General features: G+C 45.2%; 1 protein-coding gene across 1 annotated transcript in view; it reads right to left on the reverse strand.

Moving 5' to 3' along the window:
• The window catches only part of LOC116917347, a 29,310-nt gene that overhangs the window by 10,371 nt on the left and 644 nt on the right, over positions 1 to 18,295 (reverse strand). Inside the window, 14 exon segments of the mRNA XM_045169626.1 lie at positions 1 to 1,584; positions 1,586 to 2,737; positions 2,739 to 2,951; positions 2,953 to 3,057; positions 3,059 to 4,456; positions 4,458 to 4,577; positions 4,579 to 6,726; positions 6,771 to 6,905; positions 6,907 to 7,245; positions 7,247 to 7,615; positions 7,617 to 7,696; positions 8,776 to 8,856; positions 9,036 to 9,140; positions 13,250 to 13,381. Of these exon segments, the coding sequence (XP_045025561.1) occupies positions 1 to 1,584; positions 1,586 to 2,737; positions 2,739 to 2,951; positions 2,953 to 3,057; positions 3,059 to 4,456; positions 4,458 to 4,577; positions 4,579 to 6,726; positions 6,771 to 6,905; positions 6,907 to 7,245; positions 7,247 to 7,615; positions 7,617 to 7,696; positions 8,776 to 8,856; positions 9,036 to 9,140; positions 13,250 to 13,381 (7,961 nt within the window).

The following is an 18,295-nucleotide window of genomic DNA, read 5'->3' on the forward strand; positions in this document are numbered from 1 at the left end:
CTGGCGCACAATGTTTGTGGACTTGGATAGTTCCAGAGCTCGTCCTCTAGTCCGTGTTGTTCCGGATGGAAGTTTCTGCGTGGGCGTAACATCATTGACGTCCGATGCGAAATCATCGAAAGATGGTTCGACTCGAGGAGTGGGTACAATAGATACTCTTCGGGGAGGCTGCGTCGTAGGACGGACAGGTGTTTCCTCCTTGGCTTTGGCGGCGATGGCAGAGGCTCGAATGGCTCCTCGGCCGTATTTGACCAACGTGATCGATGCCAAATTAACTTGCGTCGTGATGCCGTTGTTGACGCGAGTACTCAGGTCAGCCACCGATTTGCCGCTGCTCAGCGGATACAATCCATTTCCATTTTCTGTGCGCTGAAATCCAGCCGGAAGGCGACCGTCTGAACCGCGGACAACTTCCGAAATGCTGACTTCACGGGTAGAGACTTGTCCGGAATTGGGGCCGTTTAGTAGCGTGTAGAAATAGGAATAGACGGTGAAATAAGTGCGAGGAGCATAAGCATCTCCGAAGAGGTTGTTACGCACTGGAGATTCCGTTTCCGGTTCGATCAACGAAGAAGAAAGAGGTGGCGCTTCACTTTTCGTTTCTGTTCGATTGACTGGTCTCTTGCGGATGACGACAAAAGGTTTGCCGTCGGCATTGTTCGATTCCCCTTTATCGATCCGGCGGGCAATTTTCTGATCGTCGACGACGCTGGCGGATGAAACGGGACGGCGTCGAGTGACGACCACCACTTTACGTGCGCGATTGTTCGATACGAAATCTTCACCGATTTTTCGTTCAGAAACAATATCGGATACTTTGCGAGTGACGGTCCTGCGCCGGAGCGTTCCACGTCCACTGGGCAATGGCTCTACTTTGAATTCCTCCAGATTAGATTCAATAGCTTCCAGCGGTTCCTCATCCGTCCATTCGTACGAAACTTGACGAGCTTTGCGTCTGCTGTTTCCTTTAGCCTTCTTGATAACGTCAGCCAAACGTTGGGTCTCTTTAACATCTTCAATGGCTTCAGTGTCCATTTCGTTGATGGCCGACATGACGTAATAATCGAGATCTAGCGGTGAATAATTCTCGGGCAATTCGTAGATTCCCTTGTCTGTTCCGACCAAGAAAGGAAGTTGGGAAGCCTCCATTGGAAGGATATCGGTAGGATCAACTTGGCGTTTGACTACCGTAGCATCGGCTGCATTGCCATCCAGCGTGATCGTAGACAAAATGGAGCTGAATTCTCCAGGTCGTCGACCAGACAAGAAGAGAGTGATTACGCTCGTAACCGGTATGGGTTTCGCGGGAACAATTTCCTCTCTCGGCTGTTCGACGACTTTGAATTCCTCGAGCGGCTCGAAAGCAACTTCGTCAAACTCCTCAAACATTTGACTGGATAAGATTTCTTCCTTTTTCTTTTGTGGAACAACAGCGGCTTGCGGAACCTGTGTAGCCTGAATGGGTAAAACCTGTGCAGGTTGCAGCTGGGGAGCCAATAGTTGAGCTTGCAATAATTGATTACCCAGAAGAGCTGGAAGCAGATTAGCCAAAGCATTTCCTGGAGCATCCGTTGGCCCCGTGATGAATCGTCTCCGTACTGAAATCAGTAGCCGTGATGACTGTGCTCAACGAACCGATGATAGTCGTGAAAATTTCTTGCCCACGCAACGTGATTGGAATCTTGGTCGTTTTCAATTCCGTCAACGTTGTCACGAATGTGTTGGTATGCGTGATGAAACTTGTGACGGGCCCGCTTTGTTGCAGACCACCAAGTAAAAGCTGCTGCAATAAATTGTTGGTCGATGCCAGAGGATCGGAAATGGTAGAAACGACCGTCTCTACTTCGAACGCTGTACTGGGCACAATGTGAGAAAAGGAAGTAGGTCTTCCACGGATAGTGGTCGGCGTGAAAGTCACCGTCGTCGTCTCGGTTGGTTTCAAAACGTATTGCGTAATCAAGGTGGTGCCAGGTGTAGGGGTAGCGCTAACCTCGCTCGCTAGATAACGCCATGTTCCGCTAACTCGCATCGTAGAGTATTGATCCAAAACTTCGATGCTCGGCTTGGCGGCAATCACCGTCCTGAATTCCGTCTTGCCGTTGTTAACAACTGGAATGGTCGTCTCGGTGGGCACTTTGTGAGTCACGCTGATTGGCAAAGAAAGCGAAGGCGCCGAGCTGGGTAAAACTGGCTCTGGAGAAATGAATTCTTCTTCGTCGAAATCGTTGATGGGCACGCGATTTCTATTGCTGGGTCTACGGCCATTACCAAACGTACGACGACCACCTGACGAGCTCCTTTCCGTCGTGGTAGATACCCTCGCTCGCTGCCTTGCTACCGCAGCATTGGTTGTAGGGCGGGTTCTAGAAGACGTAGATGTTCCAGGTCTTCTGTTCTGACTAGTTCTTCCCGCAGTAGCCGAAGATGTCCTCGTCCGCGATCGAGGGGCAGGCGTAGTCGCTTGATTCCGGTTCTGCCTGTTGGCCATAAGACGGTCTCGCAGGGCGGAGGTGCTCGACGATGTTTGACGAGATTTAGTAACTTTGCGATCTTCAACTTCGAATCCATCGTAATCTTGAGCGTCAAGGAGAGCGAGACGTTGTTCGTACTCGTAATCCTGGTTCACGATTGAGGCGCTAGCAGCGCGTCCACGTGTCGGGCTGGTCTTGGCGGAAGGTCTGCGATAATGCGCTGGATCGTAAAAGTAGTGATCGAAGTCAATCTGTCGTTTGGAACGTGGAAGGAGAGACTTCAGGTGCTTCGACAGTCACTACTTCAACATTTGATGCAGCAGCAGCTTCAGTCCTGCTGGCCGGACGAGTTGGTCTCGTAACCGCAGGTCTGGGCTTCTCAGTAAAAGTCAACTTTGGCGGACGGACGAATCTAGGACGCGATGTTACGCTCGAATCGGATGAAAGAGAGTTAGTGGAACTACTCGAGTCGGATGATGAGGCGACTTGATTCAGTCACAGCCGGATTCACATTGCGAGAATTGGCTCTTGAGAATGGAAATTGACGACGGGATGGAATAAGTGGCGACACCGCTGCCGGCTCGATAGGCTGGACTTGCCGGTCTGATCGGAGACGGGCGCCTGAATGAGGAAGTCGCTCTGGCTGTTGTTGGAGTCACGGGTTCAGAATTATCATCGGTGGTAATTTCTTCTTCAATGGCAACTGTCAGTGGAGTTGTTGGCCGTCCGAATCGCAGAGTGCTGGATACGGAGCTACTCAAACCGCTACTGACGATCGTGCTGCTTGAAAGGCCGGAAGCCCGGACACCACTGCTCAAAATCGATGGTCGACGGGCAGATAATCCGGCCAAACTACTGCGGGGAGAACCGATCGACGGTGCGAAGCTACTGCTGGAGAACCGACGGCCCGGAAGGCCGGTGGAAGAAGACAAGACTGGAGTCGGACTGATTCCTCCGATACTAGATGGAGAACCAGATGATCGCAAACGGAAGAATTGGCTTCCGCTTCGGGATGAAGACTCCCCTGCGGTGCTGCTGGCGATGATAGGTGAAACGCCGGATGGCCGGAATCGGCTACTAAATGGAGCTGGACGGCTTACGCTGCTGCTGCTGCTACCGCCACTAATTGAGGCCGGGCTTGGCGAAATTGGAGAGGAGGTGGTTGTTTCGTCACTGACGCTGACGGCGCTGGTGAAAGGAGGCCGTCTTGGCCTAGTGGGCAAAGGAGGTCGCGGTCGCTGGGTGAACGGCCTGATGGCAGGAACGAAAGTGCGGTTGCGGGGAGGTGCCGATAGGCGCGTCGTGATACGCCCACCGTCCACTTTGGAGCTTTCATTGTCCTGTTGTTCTTCAACTCCGCTTTCGGGTGCGGGTGACGTGCTAATCGTCTGAGACGGGCTGACGGGCAGCACGATAGACCCTTCCAACTCGACGGACGGTGTTACCACCGAAGATGGAAACAAATCAGTTGCTTCTAAACCTTCCACTCCGCTCGCAGCTACAATAACTGTCGCCGGAAGCTGAGATGCTGGATTGAGCACTTCGCTGGAACTCTCCAAGATGCGGGCGTACTGACCGTTAATGAACGTGCCCAGCACGTCTGTTGTGAAAACAGTCGTAATGCCGTTATTAACCAACGTGCTGCGGATGGTCGATAGCAATCCAGTCAATGATGGAAGGTTGCTCTTCTCCGATGCGGCCAAATCAACAATCAATTGACTGACGACGTTCGTTCCAATGTTGCGAGCCGTGTTATTGGCAACCACTTCAGCATCAACGGCTGGCGGTGTCGGTTGGATGTCTATAACCGGAGTGGCAGCATCATCGAGGCTGGGCACAATCGTAGCCACAGGAGCCACGATCGTCTCTGATGCTGAAACGTAATTAGTGATGGTTTCCACGCTGCTGGTCACAATGGAAGAATCTGCTTCAAAACTGGTTGCGAAATAGGTGAAGGTGGTATAGAAAGTGGTCAGGGCTGGATCGAATGGTTGGCGTTGGAGTGATGGCAATGACAGATGTCGGGACGATTGGCTGGACGGTAGGAGCTTCGCTTGCAGAAGCTGTGGGCGTCACGATGTTGGTCACGGTCTCTTCTCGTGTGTCGAATCAATGTTTGGTCATCAACAAACGATGTTGTTTTATAGGTGAATGTAGTGTAGTAAGTAATAGGGAAGACTGGAACAGTGGCCTCGATAACAGCATCCATTTCCGTCAGAACGTTGGTCACCGTCTCTTCACGGCTGACGACATTGGACGTTCCATCTGTGAAGAAGGTCGTCAAGTACGTGAAAGTTGTGTAAAGCGTCTGCGGAAGCGAAGGTTCCGTGGCTGTTGATGGATCGATGGTCGGCACGTCCTCGATCGGAGATTCGGAAACGATTGGCTCTTCGGAAATGATTTCAATCGGAGCTTCTGACGAAGAAACGATGGGGGTAGTTTCTACGGGGCTTTCGATCGGTGCCACTGGAACAGTTTCCTCCATGGGTGGTGGCGTCGGCATTAAATCCGTGGAGCTTATGGGCTCTTCGGATGTCTCGACCGTTACTTCCGCTTGACTAATTTCGGGTTCTTGGGAGACTGGCTCAACAGCGACGGTGGAGGGTTCGGGTGTCGATACAACTGGAGTCGAAACGATCACAACCGGAAGGACGGTTTCAATAGACGGCACTACAGGAAGGCTAGTCTGAGCAGTTGAAACCGGAACGGATGTCGAAGCTGATTCTTGACTTCTACGCTCGTCCTGCGCTTTCAGCGATTCCCAGAGTTCTTCGTCGATGTCGGTCAGCTGGACAGTGGGAGTTACAGCGTTGGTACTAACCACAATACGGCTAGACACGACCGTTGTTCCGTTGACCAAAGCCGTCGTGAAAAAGGTGAAGGTAGTAAAGAATGTTTTGACAATACCGCCAGCTAGCGAACTGAAAAGCTGTTTCCTTTTTCCTGCTTCGTCACCGACAGACTCCATTAGCGAAGATTCGATGACACTCGGCTGAATTTCATCCACCATTTTGGTAGTCATGACCTCACTTTCCATCATTTTGGTGGCTTCTTGGAGTACAGGTGTCGTGGCTAATGGGCTTTCACCTGTCAGCGTAATCACGCTTGATTCGACTTCCTCACGAGTAATCATTTTGGTGGTCGTATCATCGAAAAGCGTCGAGAAATAGGTGTACGTTTTAAAGACAGTCGTGATGGAAGGACTGGTTTCGTTACCCGATTCACCCAACATCATCTCGACGATATCATCAGGTTTGATTGTCTCTTCGACGTACTGAACATCGGAGCTGACCACTTCGCGAGAGCTAACTGAAGTAATAACCTCGTCTCCTTTAGTTTCCGTGAATGTCGTAAAGAACGTGAAGGTAGTGACGCGAGTGACGGGCAATAAACCTTGCGGCGTTTCCGCCAGCGGGGTGCTAGTTTCAATTGGCTGATTCAAACTGCTTTCCAGCTCAACAGGCTGGGCCGCAAATGCCGGAATCTCAGCAGGAAGCTCAGTGGCGACAACGGCGACCGGAACGGTAGCTACAATCTCAACGGGTGTGTCTACTATAACGGGGGCGACAGTATCGACGATCGCGTTGGGTGCCAAAACAGTGGTGATGGTACTTACCACGTTAGCCCATTCACCGTCGATGACTGTACCGAAAATGAGCGACGTGTAGACGGTGGTCACTCCGTTGTTGACGAGTGAACCTTCGAAGGAAGAGATGAGTCCGACGGGTCGGGCTGGCTCTACCGGCCGTGGTGGCAATGGTCCCAGGGCAGGTAGTTTCGGTCTGATTGGGGGTTTATTTTCGACACGAGGTTCTCGTTGACCGTCTTGACTAGATGGTTCACTTTCCGTGCCTTGCTCAGTTCCGCTTTCTGGGGCAGACGTAAATGTTTCCGGTTCAAATTCTGTTTCTAGGTCATCGGCTGGTCTATCAGGGACAGTCGGTTCCTCTTGCACGGCCGAAATCACTTCCAGCTTTTCAGTTAGAGGGTTTTCGGCTTTCACGGCTGGGAAAGACTCCACAGCTACGATATGAACGGCTGGAACAGGATCTTTGCCTCCCGTCTTGAGCTGGACATTGGAAACGGGCTCTGATTCCACGGTTTCGACAGAGACAACTGAGGGTTCAACGGTTTCGACAGGGACAACTGAGGGTTCAACGGTTTCGACATCAACAGATGGAATAGGCTCTGACTGCACAGATTCAGCATTCACAGCTAGGATGGGCTGCAATTCTACTTCGTTCACCCTCGACGACTGGAACGGGCTCAGATTGAATACTTTCAATGAAAGCCGGGAACAGGATCCTTTCCCCCTGTTTCGGTTTTGAAGGGCAGGTCAGCTTCCAACTCACCGATTGAAGCCGTGATAGTCGTCACTTCCACGTTTTCTGTGACAACTTCTTCGGTTTCAATGACATCAGCTTCAATCGGAGCAAGATTCAACATTGCGAGACGATGGTAAAGCAGCAACAAACGTTTCGAGGACGACAACAGGTTTCGTTTGAACGGCAGATTCTGGTAATAAATCACTCCTGGCACGAGATCCCCGTAGATTATTGTCTGGGACCTCTTCGAAACTGGTGATGATCTTTTTACTTTCATCGTCGGTTGGTTTATCTTCATCGAATGCTTGATTGATACCTCCGATAGAAGATTCAATGACACGTTCACCAACCAGTGATGTTAGATGGGCTGTTTTGAAAACGATTTTTCCGGATTCATCTTCGTTCGCCAAGCTGCTGTCGATGACTACAGTCGGGATGACAATGCGGCTTAACAGGTGACGGTTGGACGTTGCCAATTTGATCAATTGATGGCAATGGCGCGAAAATTTCGGAGCTCGTCAGGATTTCTTGCACGTAAATTTGATCGATAAAAGTGCGAACAAATTCAGTCGTTTCGATGGTTGTCGTTTCGCCACGAATACGAGTCACCAGCGAGCTGGAAACAAGTCCAGTGGGAAGAAGATCGACGGGCAGATCGACAGCGAATAGATCAGTAGGAACAGGCGAAAAAATTCGCGATTTAGTGCTCTGAATTTTGGCGTAAGTGCCATCCACCGAGGTGCCGATAACTTGAGTTGTGTATTCTGTTGTCGTTCCTTCATTGATGAAAGCTCCTTTGGTCGATGTGATCACTCCGAGGAGGCCTGGGCCGGATCAGAGGTAATTCCGTCTTCAGGAAGAAGGTTGTCGTTTGACCACCATTGACTTCCACTCTTACATCTTCATTGTTTGTTTGTTGGGTTTGTTTTTGATTTTGAAACACGCATCGCGACATCGAGGAGAGAATCATCGAAGAAGAACAAACAAAAAAAAAAAAAGACAGGAGAAAGAAGACAATACAAATTAAAACGATACACAAAACAGAAAAAGTAGGATGAAGATGTTGCATGGAAAGACTTCATTTCCCGGAAAGGCGAAGAGAGAAAAAGAAATATTTGTCTTGGAAGGCATATGAAAATATCAAGTGTCCCCCACTCTTGCCGCCCACCCAACCATCAGAAAGTCCAACAAAGCCAAGTGGCGATTTCTATTGGAAAGTTGTTGCACACGCTCTCTCGGACATAGCTGGTTTCCTACTTGGCTCGAGAACAATAGCAATCAATATACGAAGAAAGAGAAAAGTAAGAGAGAAACGGAAGAGAATCTTTCTGATGGTAGTAATAAAAAAGAAGAAAAACCACAGACAGGCCGAACAAACCAAACAACAAAATCGAACAACCGGCTAAACTTAAAGAAGAAAAAAATTTGGCCGTAAATGCAGGACATTTTGTTGTTGGATTCCGTAACTTGTCGAAAAAGAAACTATGCGTACGAGTATGGGCACGACCAGCCATCGTTTCGATGCGCTTGTTTGGTTTATTTGGGCGCGGGAATGTAACAGAGAGAGAGAGAGGTGGAAAGAAAGCGTGAATCATTAACCATAATTGATGAAAGATTATGCAGATTATCACAGACAGACGAAAAGAAGTAGGTACTATGATGGATATATTGTGTGGACCATTGGTTTTTTATAACGCGGTTTCTGCCATTTTTCTTTTGTTTGTTTCCTTTTGCATTTGCGAGTGCCGAATTATTAAAGACGATGGCCACACACAACGCGATGAAAAGAAAAGAAAGTTTTGCGATTTTTTATACGTAATCCCGAAGAAAAGGAAGACGATTCGACAATAGAAGTTCATCTCAATTCAATGCTTAAGATAGTAATAAAAAGAGAAGAACAAGGAAAAGGAAATCTGTTAGAATGTGGAAAAAAAAAAAGAGAAAGAATCTAGAAAGGATTTCGAAAACGCGGCACTTACCGGAGGACGCACGTCGGAATCTAACGAGGTCGTCGATATTCTGCAAGTCCTCGTCCGACTTGCAGTTACCTCCAATCAGCCCTGAAATCCATCATCCAACAAAGGAGTGTTTAGCCTTGATTTACGATTTCATTTCAGCAGATCAGCATTTTAAGGAAAAGATTTCCATATCGAGAGAATGCGACAAAGACAATGGATTGTGCGAGGAATAACAAGGAGACATGACAACGCATCTTTTTTTCCTTCGTGATTGATTTTACCTTCATCGGAGCCATCAGCGCAGTCCAGTTGGCCGTTGCCAACCAGAGATCCGGTGATGCAACGAGGCTGCCCACATAAACAGGTGAACTCCCAAGGTTGACAATCTATATTTTAAAACGAAACAAAAATCGTGAACTACTTTACGAAAATTCAGAAATGTGATTGGTAAAAAATAATCAGTGCGAATCACTGAACACGAACAAATGGTATTTTTATTACACAAATTCTAGCTTTGTTTGGTTTTTTTTCCTACACATTTTTATGAATATTGAGTCACCGCTCTATATAGAAATAAACGACGCCTATTCAATTTCTCTCTGGATTTTAAAAAAAAGTAGAAAAAACTCCTATTTTTCGTATCATCGTCACGACCATCATCACGATTAGGTTTGCTCAAGTGTTGCAAAACTGGGACGACCCATTGCCGCTGCATTTGTGGAAGGCGTAGACACGTGATTGCCATGAATGATGATGAGATTTTATAGTTTTTGTTTCTTTCTCTTTTCTAACTTATTCCTGCCTCCTTGACTTTTTCCACTGCGTTCGGTTTCATCGGGGACCATGTTTTTTCGTGACTAGGTAAGTTGGCTCACGTTGGATGAATCGTGTTTCTTCTTTTTTCGCTCAACTATAAAGTGGCACTTTTTTTTCCCTTTCTTCGCCGCTAGCTCTCTCTCACTCGCCAACTTCGTGAGTGATTGTTTGCCAAAGAGGTCGCCGTTAACGCATCTAAAAGTCGGAGAAGGCAAAAAGAAAAAAAAAAATCCCTCTCTCTCTCTTTTTGCCTTCGTTTGTGAATGCGCGTGGGACTTGGAGGGAGAAACCGGTTTCTTCATGGCTTCATCAACGAGAAGTAGTTATTGCTTTCCGACTAACAGCCAAGAAGACCATGAAACACCTTTCATTCCTTAGAAAAATACCGGAACGCTTAATCGGGCTGTTCTAATCTTTGTATCCTTAATTCACCTTGCATAAGGTATAAGATGAAAAACGTGAGCTTATAAGCATAAAATAAAAGTCAAGCGAAATTATGCATCTCCGGAATTGAATATTGAACATATAAAAAACACTTGTCTGTCAAGTTCTTTTTCGTCAAGACATTGATGTAATCATAAAAATGGGCGGCTGAGTAACTTGTGCAGAGGAAAATTCAATTAAAAAAAAAAAGGACGTGAGGGGAGTTTTCTCTTGGCAGCCAAATAACCTGCTGGCTAAATACACTTTTCTTAACCGTGAAAGGTGTTCAGACTGTCTAGCATCTAATATGGACGCAGAGCTTCTATACTGGGTTGATCAAAGGGCCAAGGTTTTGCCATTTCGATTGGATTTCTGAGAGTTGTCCGAAAAATTCTTTGTTGAACTGATGGAAAATAGAAATCAAGGATATGGCGGAGCCACACCCAACAAGTCTTGTTTACCTCCAATTCGGCTCTGACTGCAAAAAAAAATGAAATAAATTCCAAGTCAGCCATCACTTTGCGAGACAGTTTCGCCAGCTCTCTGATTGACCATGTAATCTAAACATGGTAATGTCACTCTATTTTTTAAGAGAAAGAGTTGACCGAGATTTTTCGCTTGCTGTTGTAGCTCCATCGTCTAGTTAATCCGTAACGAAGGTCATTCAAAAACCCCATTTTAATTGACTGTACAGAGCGCGTTTCTTAGCAACCCTCCATCAAAGGATCGTCAATACAAAACGGAACAGTAATTGAAGAACAAAACAACCAACTGTTTTTTTTTTTTTAATGTCGTTTAGTCATCACAGTGTTGAAATTGTCAAGGGGAAAAAAAAAAGGCTTTCCCAGAGTCCAGGTAATAGGTAGGTAGGTATATATGTCTAACGGGACATTCGAGGACAGTCGGTTCGAGAGTCGGGGCACCGAGTTCTTTCCGCACCGGCGCAGGTATAGGACGTACGGTGTATGCACGACGTGCTTACGGGTATTATTTCTACATGCGCCGGTGGTAATACCCCGTTGTGTTTCACGCATCTTATAGTTATCCTTTCTTTGTCCCACTATTCATCATTGCTTTTCCCTCTTCTTCAGCGCATTTGGCCCAGCAACAATGAACGCATTTTCGTGGCGTTGCATTCTACCATCCTGCGCATTCCGAACGCTAAAAAAGATGCACATGTTTCATGTACAGTAAGAACAGATTGGGAGCTTATTGTAGCGTACAGATTTGCTGGAGCCAATCGAATGCCCAAGAAATGATTTGTCCTTTAACGTTAATTTTTAGTTCCGCGACGCGGAAATTCTTTGGAGCATATGTTTGCGGCATCTGTTTGAAGTCTTGAGATCAGTGAATAACAATGTTGATCTGCTTGAAGATAATTCGGTAGTTTTCCCGTTGAAAAACATCAACTTTTTTTTTTTTTTTGTGGCGTGTTATTGAGAAATTGGCTGGTTCCAGTGAATAATTTCATTGCCGTCCGGTTCTCTGTTTCTTAGACAACAATTTCCTCTGTCCTAGACAACATTCACGCTTCGTGAAAGGTGCGTATCCTTGGTGACTCACGCAGATGGAATACAGACGAGCGATTATATAAGGTGGCTGATGAAATTGATTGCCTTGCCAGGATCTACTGAATCCAAAAACACTTCCATACAAAAATGCAAAACATGAACAGATTTCCTATCTCTTTTTTCTTGAAAACTTTAAATCTAATTCTTTTCTGCTTGGAAAATATCGTAGTTTCCGCTCGATGCAAGTGGTTGGCTGCCTGACCCTCGTGACAGCGTCGGGTCGTACAAGAGCGGATAAGAATGGAAGACAAAAAAAAAAATAAAAATAAAAAAAGATAAAACGACAAAGGGAGAATCAAAGAAGAACACGCACACGGAACAAGGCATCAGACCGCACGGCCAAAGTGAATGTGGTCATCATCATCTAGCCTATCGCTATCTTCCTTTTTTCTTCTTTTCTAGCCCCATCGTGTGCATCGGGACTTGCACCCTGCGGGGGCTTCAAGGCAGTTGAAAGGCCAGAAGAGAATGAGTAACGGGACTGAGCGTGACCTCGCCAGGAATGCTGATGCACCGTGAAATGCAGCAGCGCTGCGCAAGGTAAAAAAAAGGAAAGGACCTGCGAGCGCATCACCTAATGCTCCACCATTTTCCCTTACTTCATATTCACCAACCCGAGAATTTGTTTTTTTTTTCAACAAATTTTTTGCTTTATTTCTTCTTAGATTTCTTTCAACCGTGAATGAAATTTATTTTCTTCTTTCTACGAGTTCCGCACGATAGTCGCGTCGGTAACGATCGACTATACGCGGGATATTTTTTTTTTTCTCTTTCGCGGTCATACGAGCCATAGACGTACGAGTTCATAACTTTCTCATCGCATCAAAAGCAAAATAAAATCCTCATTCGGCATTTTTGGTTCATTCATTTTCCGCTTAGCTGATTTTTCTGTAAATGTATCACGATGCCTTGACGATATGTTTGATGAGAATTCATTCACCGAATCGTTGAAATGTGGTACACATCATACCGGAAAAAAACGTACCACCGCTTACGGTAGTTGTGTACACACACAACAAATCCGGGCGATGGATTGAAACAACAGCAGATCCATCAACCATCTTTCACGATCCGTTTGTATGGAACGGTCTCAAGCATATAGCGTCATTTTTCCGTGTGTGTTACACAAGAATTCCATCTTCATGTTCTCCTCCCATTTCGGTTGGGATGGGATGAAAGGCATGCCAACAGTTTGAGGTTTATGAAATAGTTTTTTGTTCTTTTTCCTGAAGTTAGAAAGCGGATTTGATACGGCAATTCATTCCCGAAAAACGAGTTGCCCAGTTTTTTCAGTGTTAAGTACATATACGTACCATGTTTATACTTATCTATTAAATGTATCCGTTTTTATTTTATTTTATTTTTTTTGTCTACGTGATGTTTGTTTCAAAGGGTTGTTTTACGAGCATAGTTGAAGATTATGTTAATGTTACGCAGCGTGGTGTAATCGGGTGTGTGTGTCTAACCATCAGTTACGGACCTGTTCCATCATTTTCCTATTCTAGATTTTCTATTTGGATGTTTCCCTTCTTTGTTTGATGATCTAAATAGATTCTTTAACGGCAGTATTCCATCAAAGTGCCAACAGACCACCAACATACGAGCCAAAACAAAAAATGCTTCCATCTTCCCCCACCCCAAGAAAAGAATGGATTTATTATTATTTTTTTTTAAATTCGACTCACCTTCGTCGGATGCGTCAGGGCAATCGGCGACGCCATCCTGCACGCGTTCCACCTCGATACAGATGCTGGGATGATTCCGGCAAGCTACTTGGGTCGACGGGTCGCAGGCGGACGTTGATCCTTCTCCGCCAGCTTTTTGATGATTGTCGGCCAGAAACATAAAATGAAATGATAAAAAAACAAAAAACAAAGTCGTTTAGATATTAGCGTGACGTGGCATGCCAACTGCTGCGTGCGCAGACAGTAACGCGCAAAAGCGGATCTTATGTTCACTGCGTGATTCATATTGAACTCATCCGCCCTGTTGATGTCCCTACATGGCATTTTCATGGCAGCCTTTTTTTTCTCTCTCTGTTTTCAAAGTCAAACTCGTAAAATACGTCAGGGCAAAGAAGAAGTTGCGCTACAATTGAGGAAGTCATATTGCGCGGGTAAGGGGAAAAGGGAGGGTCGTCGGGGCGTACCATGAGCGAATGGGATAAGACGGATCATTTCCGCATGGATTTCAACGAGATGGTATAAATTATACGATCATATAAAAACACAAGAAATTCTGTTGCACTGACGATCGCATTGGCGAGAAGAAGGGAAAGGTGCGATTTCCAATTATCGATGAATATTTAAAAAGGTCGTCATCGAGATGCGCTCGTGCGAGCTAGAAGCCGTCAGCTGGCCTTAATGTTTTCAAGCCAATCAATTACTGACGTGTAAAATGGTTACGATGTAACAAGCTTTGTGCTCAGACACTGAACCAACAGCGCCAATTGGGTTGATGGTTAATAATTTGGAAAAGAAAAAGGTGGACGATTTGCATAAGACATGCATATGAAACTACTATAGTAAAAACCAAAAAAAAGAGAGAGAAAAAATTGAAGTACTAAAAAGGAAATGAGTTTTGGCCACTAGCGTCCCACACTACCGTTACGATATAGGAATTATTTGTCGGGAGAAAAAATGGAATGCGAGTCCGGCGTGACGTTAGAGAAGAAGACGCCGACTATCCAACCGTCCGGTCTATCCGGTTCGTGTCATCTTGGCTATCTTTCGTCACTTGATTCACAAGGGGGTCTCAACTCACGTAGATGGCGATACGCAGTAACGATGGGTTAAGCTGCGGTCCGGGAGCGAAAGAAAAAACGCTGGTGAGGTCAGCTAGGGACGTTCACCTGCGACACTTTTGTCGGCTCCAGCCAACAGCCCAAAAATGTAAAAGGTCGAATGCAAAAGAGGCATCTACAACACACACACACACACCTATAACACACGCAGACATAGTACCGGGACTTTTTTTTTTTTTTTCTTTAATGTTTACAATGTCCAAGACTAACTTGCGCTGCCGGCATCGTCGTCGGAATTCTTATGGGCACGGCTTGTGGGGTCAACATCTAACAAATAGCTGCCCTCCAGTCTCTTAACCGTTTCTGGAACGTAAGGAACAGCCCAAACATTTGCGCATTGTAACGCGAAACCATCGAGTTTGTTAGACCATCCCGAAATGTAAAAAAAAAAAAAAATGGAGAAACAACAGAAATCTAATAAAAATAAACAAACACTGGACGAGGAAAAGAAAAAAAAGAAACAATTTTTGAACACAAGTATCTGCTTTTCCCAATATCGGGGCCAGGGAAAGAATTTTCTTTTTTTCGCTGACCAATTTCGCAGTTGGAGCGTGATATATTGCAAGGGAGATCGGGCGGGATATAACGGAACTGATCAAAAGAATTTCTCCGATAGTGTACACGGTGACGTACGCATATCTTATTTCTCCTCGACTTTTGAGTTATCGGAAACTGTTCGGCCTTTGAAATCTCTTTCCTGGTACAATCATTCAACATTTTGTTTGCCCTTCGCCTTTGATGCTTAATGAAATTCACGAAGCTCCTCAAAGCATTTCGCGTGTTCATAAGGTTGGCGTCGAAGAAATCCAAAATTTGCTCTACATTTGAAAGCTCAGCGATTCCGACATTTTGAGTCATCACATACACAACAGGAATAATAACTCTCATCCGTCCGTGACTTGGATAAAGAAAAATGGAAAACTTTCTACTAACAAACAAACAAAAAAAAGGCCAGGTGATTCCTGGTCAATCATCTTTTGGTCTTACAGCTTTTTCCTGTGTTGTTTGAATCAAGAAATCATCGTCATAGATTTCCGTCATCAGTCGCACACAGAAAATGATTTGCGTGGCATCAGAAAAACGGCCAAAAGGATTTCTCTTTTTCCCGTGGATGTGCGCTAAGAATGGACGTCCCCCCCACTCCATTTCCTGATGTATGATGGCGCGGAAGTATTGATTATATTAGCCGTCAAATGTTATCCATTCCGATGACTGCCTGATGCAGGTATATAGAATGACGCCCACATTTCTATTGCACGTGAATGTAACGGGATCATTTCGGGATGATGGAAGGTACAACCGTAAGAGAACACCTGTGTCTTCTGATTGCGTTCATCCGTGACCCCAACCCCCTTCCCCCTCCTCCTTTCAGAAAATGTGTTTTTTTTTTTCGTGTTGGCTGTCAGAAGGAAGTAACGAATCTCCCTTTTTGTCGCAATCGTTCTCATTTTCTCTGCTGTGACGTTGTGCTAGTAGTAAATGTCGGAGACATTTAACGACCCGCAAGATCCTCATCAAATCATCAAAAGCTTATAATATCGTGCCTGTGGGACATGACGCAAATCTCTCTATTCTACTTCTCATCAAGAAAAATTATTTTTCTTTCCTTTCGTTCCCCCCTTTACGTTTTTTTTTTTTTTAAATATATTCCGCTATTTTTACCACCAGAGTCGCAATGGGCGCGTACCGAATAAAGAAAATTCAAAGTCAGAAATAAAAAAAGTTTTGCTCCGTTTTCTTTTAATCTCCTCCCACTAGCAGTTAGCATGTCTGCCTTTTAAATTCCATTCTTTCTGTTGAATAATGTACACAAAAAAGGGGGGGTAACCTAACATTGTGTTTAATATACTACGATATGCTGAGCATAACGGTACGGCACCAACGACGACGCTACTTACTTCACTTCTCTTTTTTTGTTTTTGCTTTCCACCTTTGTGAGCGCCCAGTGTCCAAAAAGGCTAATCCCGTTGGGGTGTTCGAGTCTAGCCCGTTACTTAACTTTTTTTTTTTCTTCCTTCCCTTTCTGTGTGAGACTATGTGTTTTTCTACTACATCCTTTTCGTATTTGGGTAAAAGTTTGTTTTTCTCTCTTCTCCCCCTCACCTGAATCGCCGCTCCCAACCCTATTGTATATTACGTATTATATACGGACACAACAGGCCAGCCCTTTTGAGCCTCTCTCTTTCCCCTTGCTATCCTACCTATCCACGTTCTATTATTTTTTTTATTTCGGCAAAGAGTTGGCTAAATGGCAAAGAAAACAATGTAAAGCTTAAGGCATGAAATAGATGCGCGAATCCATCTGCCTGACGTTGTGTAATAATCCACGCTGTGCGGGAGCCGTTACTTGATTGACTAATACATCCAAAGAGAAGAGAAACACAAGAAACTTTGGAATGCCAATAATCTATGCAATTCTCTAACGTTTCTTGCCATTTCAAAGTCTTTTACGATCAGTACGTTTACTTGGCTCGTTTGCTTTGTGGGCGAGGGAAAATGTCACGGTCACATTACGTTTTACTTTTATCCAGAAATATTTTGTTTTTTTTCTCACCCTCGCCAAACGTCAATATGTTTTTCTCCGTTTGTCACCAACTATTTGTCTGTTTCCCCCAAATTCCCATGACCAAACCGCCCTCGAAAAATTGCGCGTTTGTCAGCAGCAGCTATACATGTTGTGTTTCGTTGTTGATGGCAGGCAATACATCTAACTGTACACAACAGCCTATTTACCACAAAAGGCAACACCCAAAAACAATTGGCCAGCTGGCTGGAAAACAAAATTCCGCACCCAGATGTTCTTTCTATTTGCAGGCAGATTTTTTCGTTTTGTTTTGTTTTTTTAGATTGAAATCTTCGCAGCTCGTTGGCGTGTGGTGCCAAGGTGAAACAACATCAGGGCGCCTTCTTTTCTCGTCTGTTTCTTGTTGACGATACTGTGGCCATCATCTGCTTCTTGCCCGCTGGTTCACCTTCCAAGTCTATTTATGGTAGTCTATGCGCCTCTTGCCGAATCCCTTTGCGTGCCGAACAAAAATGAAAACCCCGCTGATTGGGGTCTGGGCTGCTGCGGGCGTCACTAGCCGTTCATTTTTCTCGATCGAAATACGTTAGAAACACAAGGCCAAGGCGCCGAGAAGATGAACGAGTCCCTTACGGTACATTTGGCACCAAAGAAAGGATTTCGCGTCATTTTTTATTTTGTTTTTTTAAAACAACATTTTTTCTAAAGGCTTTTTCCGATCGAAGACAGTCGCCGTTTTTTTTCTTGCGGCTACCAACGAATTGAAGTTATAATGTATGCAATTTGAAAGGAAGGAACGGTTTTAGTGCATTGGCCGCTTGAGCATTATTTGTGGTGGAGAAAATGTTTATTTTGATTGTATGTTCGTCGCTTTCATGTTCCGCGGCGATTTGAATGCGACAGCGCCTTTCAAACGATACGCAACGGCCATCTATTTTTGAAAAATAAAAAAATTCTACGAATGGAAAAGAGACGATCAAACAGGATGGCCATCAATGGTTCTGACGAGCATTCGAAAAACCTTGCCCAAAAAAAGAAACACGATCATTTGAATGCACGCGTAGATTGGCCTTACATGTCTATGCCCCAGTCCAATCATTTCTTTTTTTTTCTTCTAGAATTCCCTCTCTTTCTGTTCTGCATTTTTTCTTTTTCTTTTTTTTGGGGGAACTCGTGCGGTCGTCCCGTTCCAAGTCCCGGTGGTCGCTATACAAATTTAGCTTCTAGCTACATATAGTTTGAATAGCTGCGAGTAACGATGCTTTTCTTTATTTTTACCTGTAGTAATGATTTCAATGTTCACGGTTTCATTGAAACGGTTGAAAACAACACACAACTGACACAATTGCGGGTAACGCAAACTCCCGGTTTCTTTCTCTGTCTCTCGAAATTCACGCAAATATA

Source organism: Daphnia magna, linkage group LG2 (assembly GCF_020631705.1).
Source record: "Daphnia magna isolate NIES linkage group LG2, ASM2063170v1.1, whole genome shotgun sequence".
NCBI classification, from domain to species: Eukaryota; Metazoa; Arthropoda; class Branchiopoda; order Diplostraca; family Daphniidae; genus Daphnia; species Daphnia magna.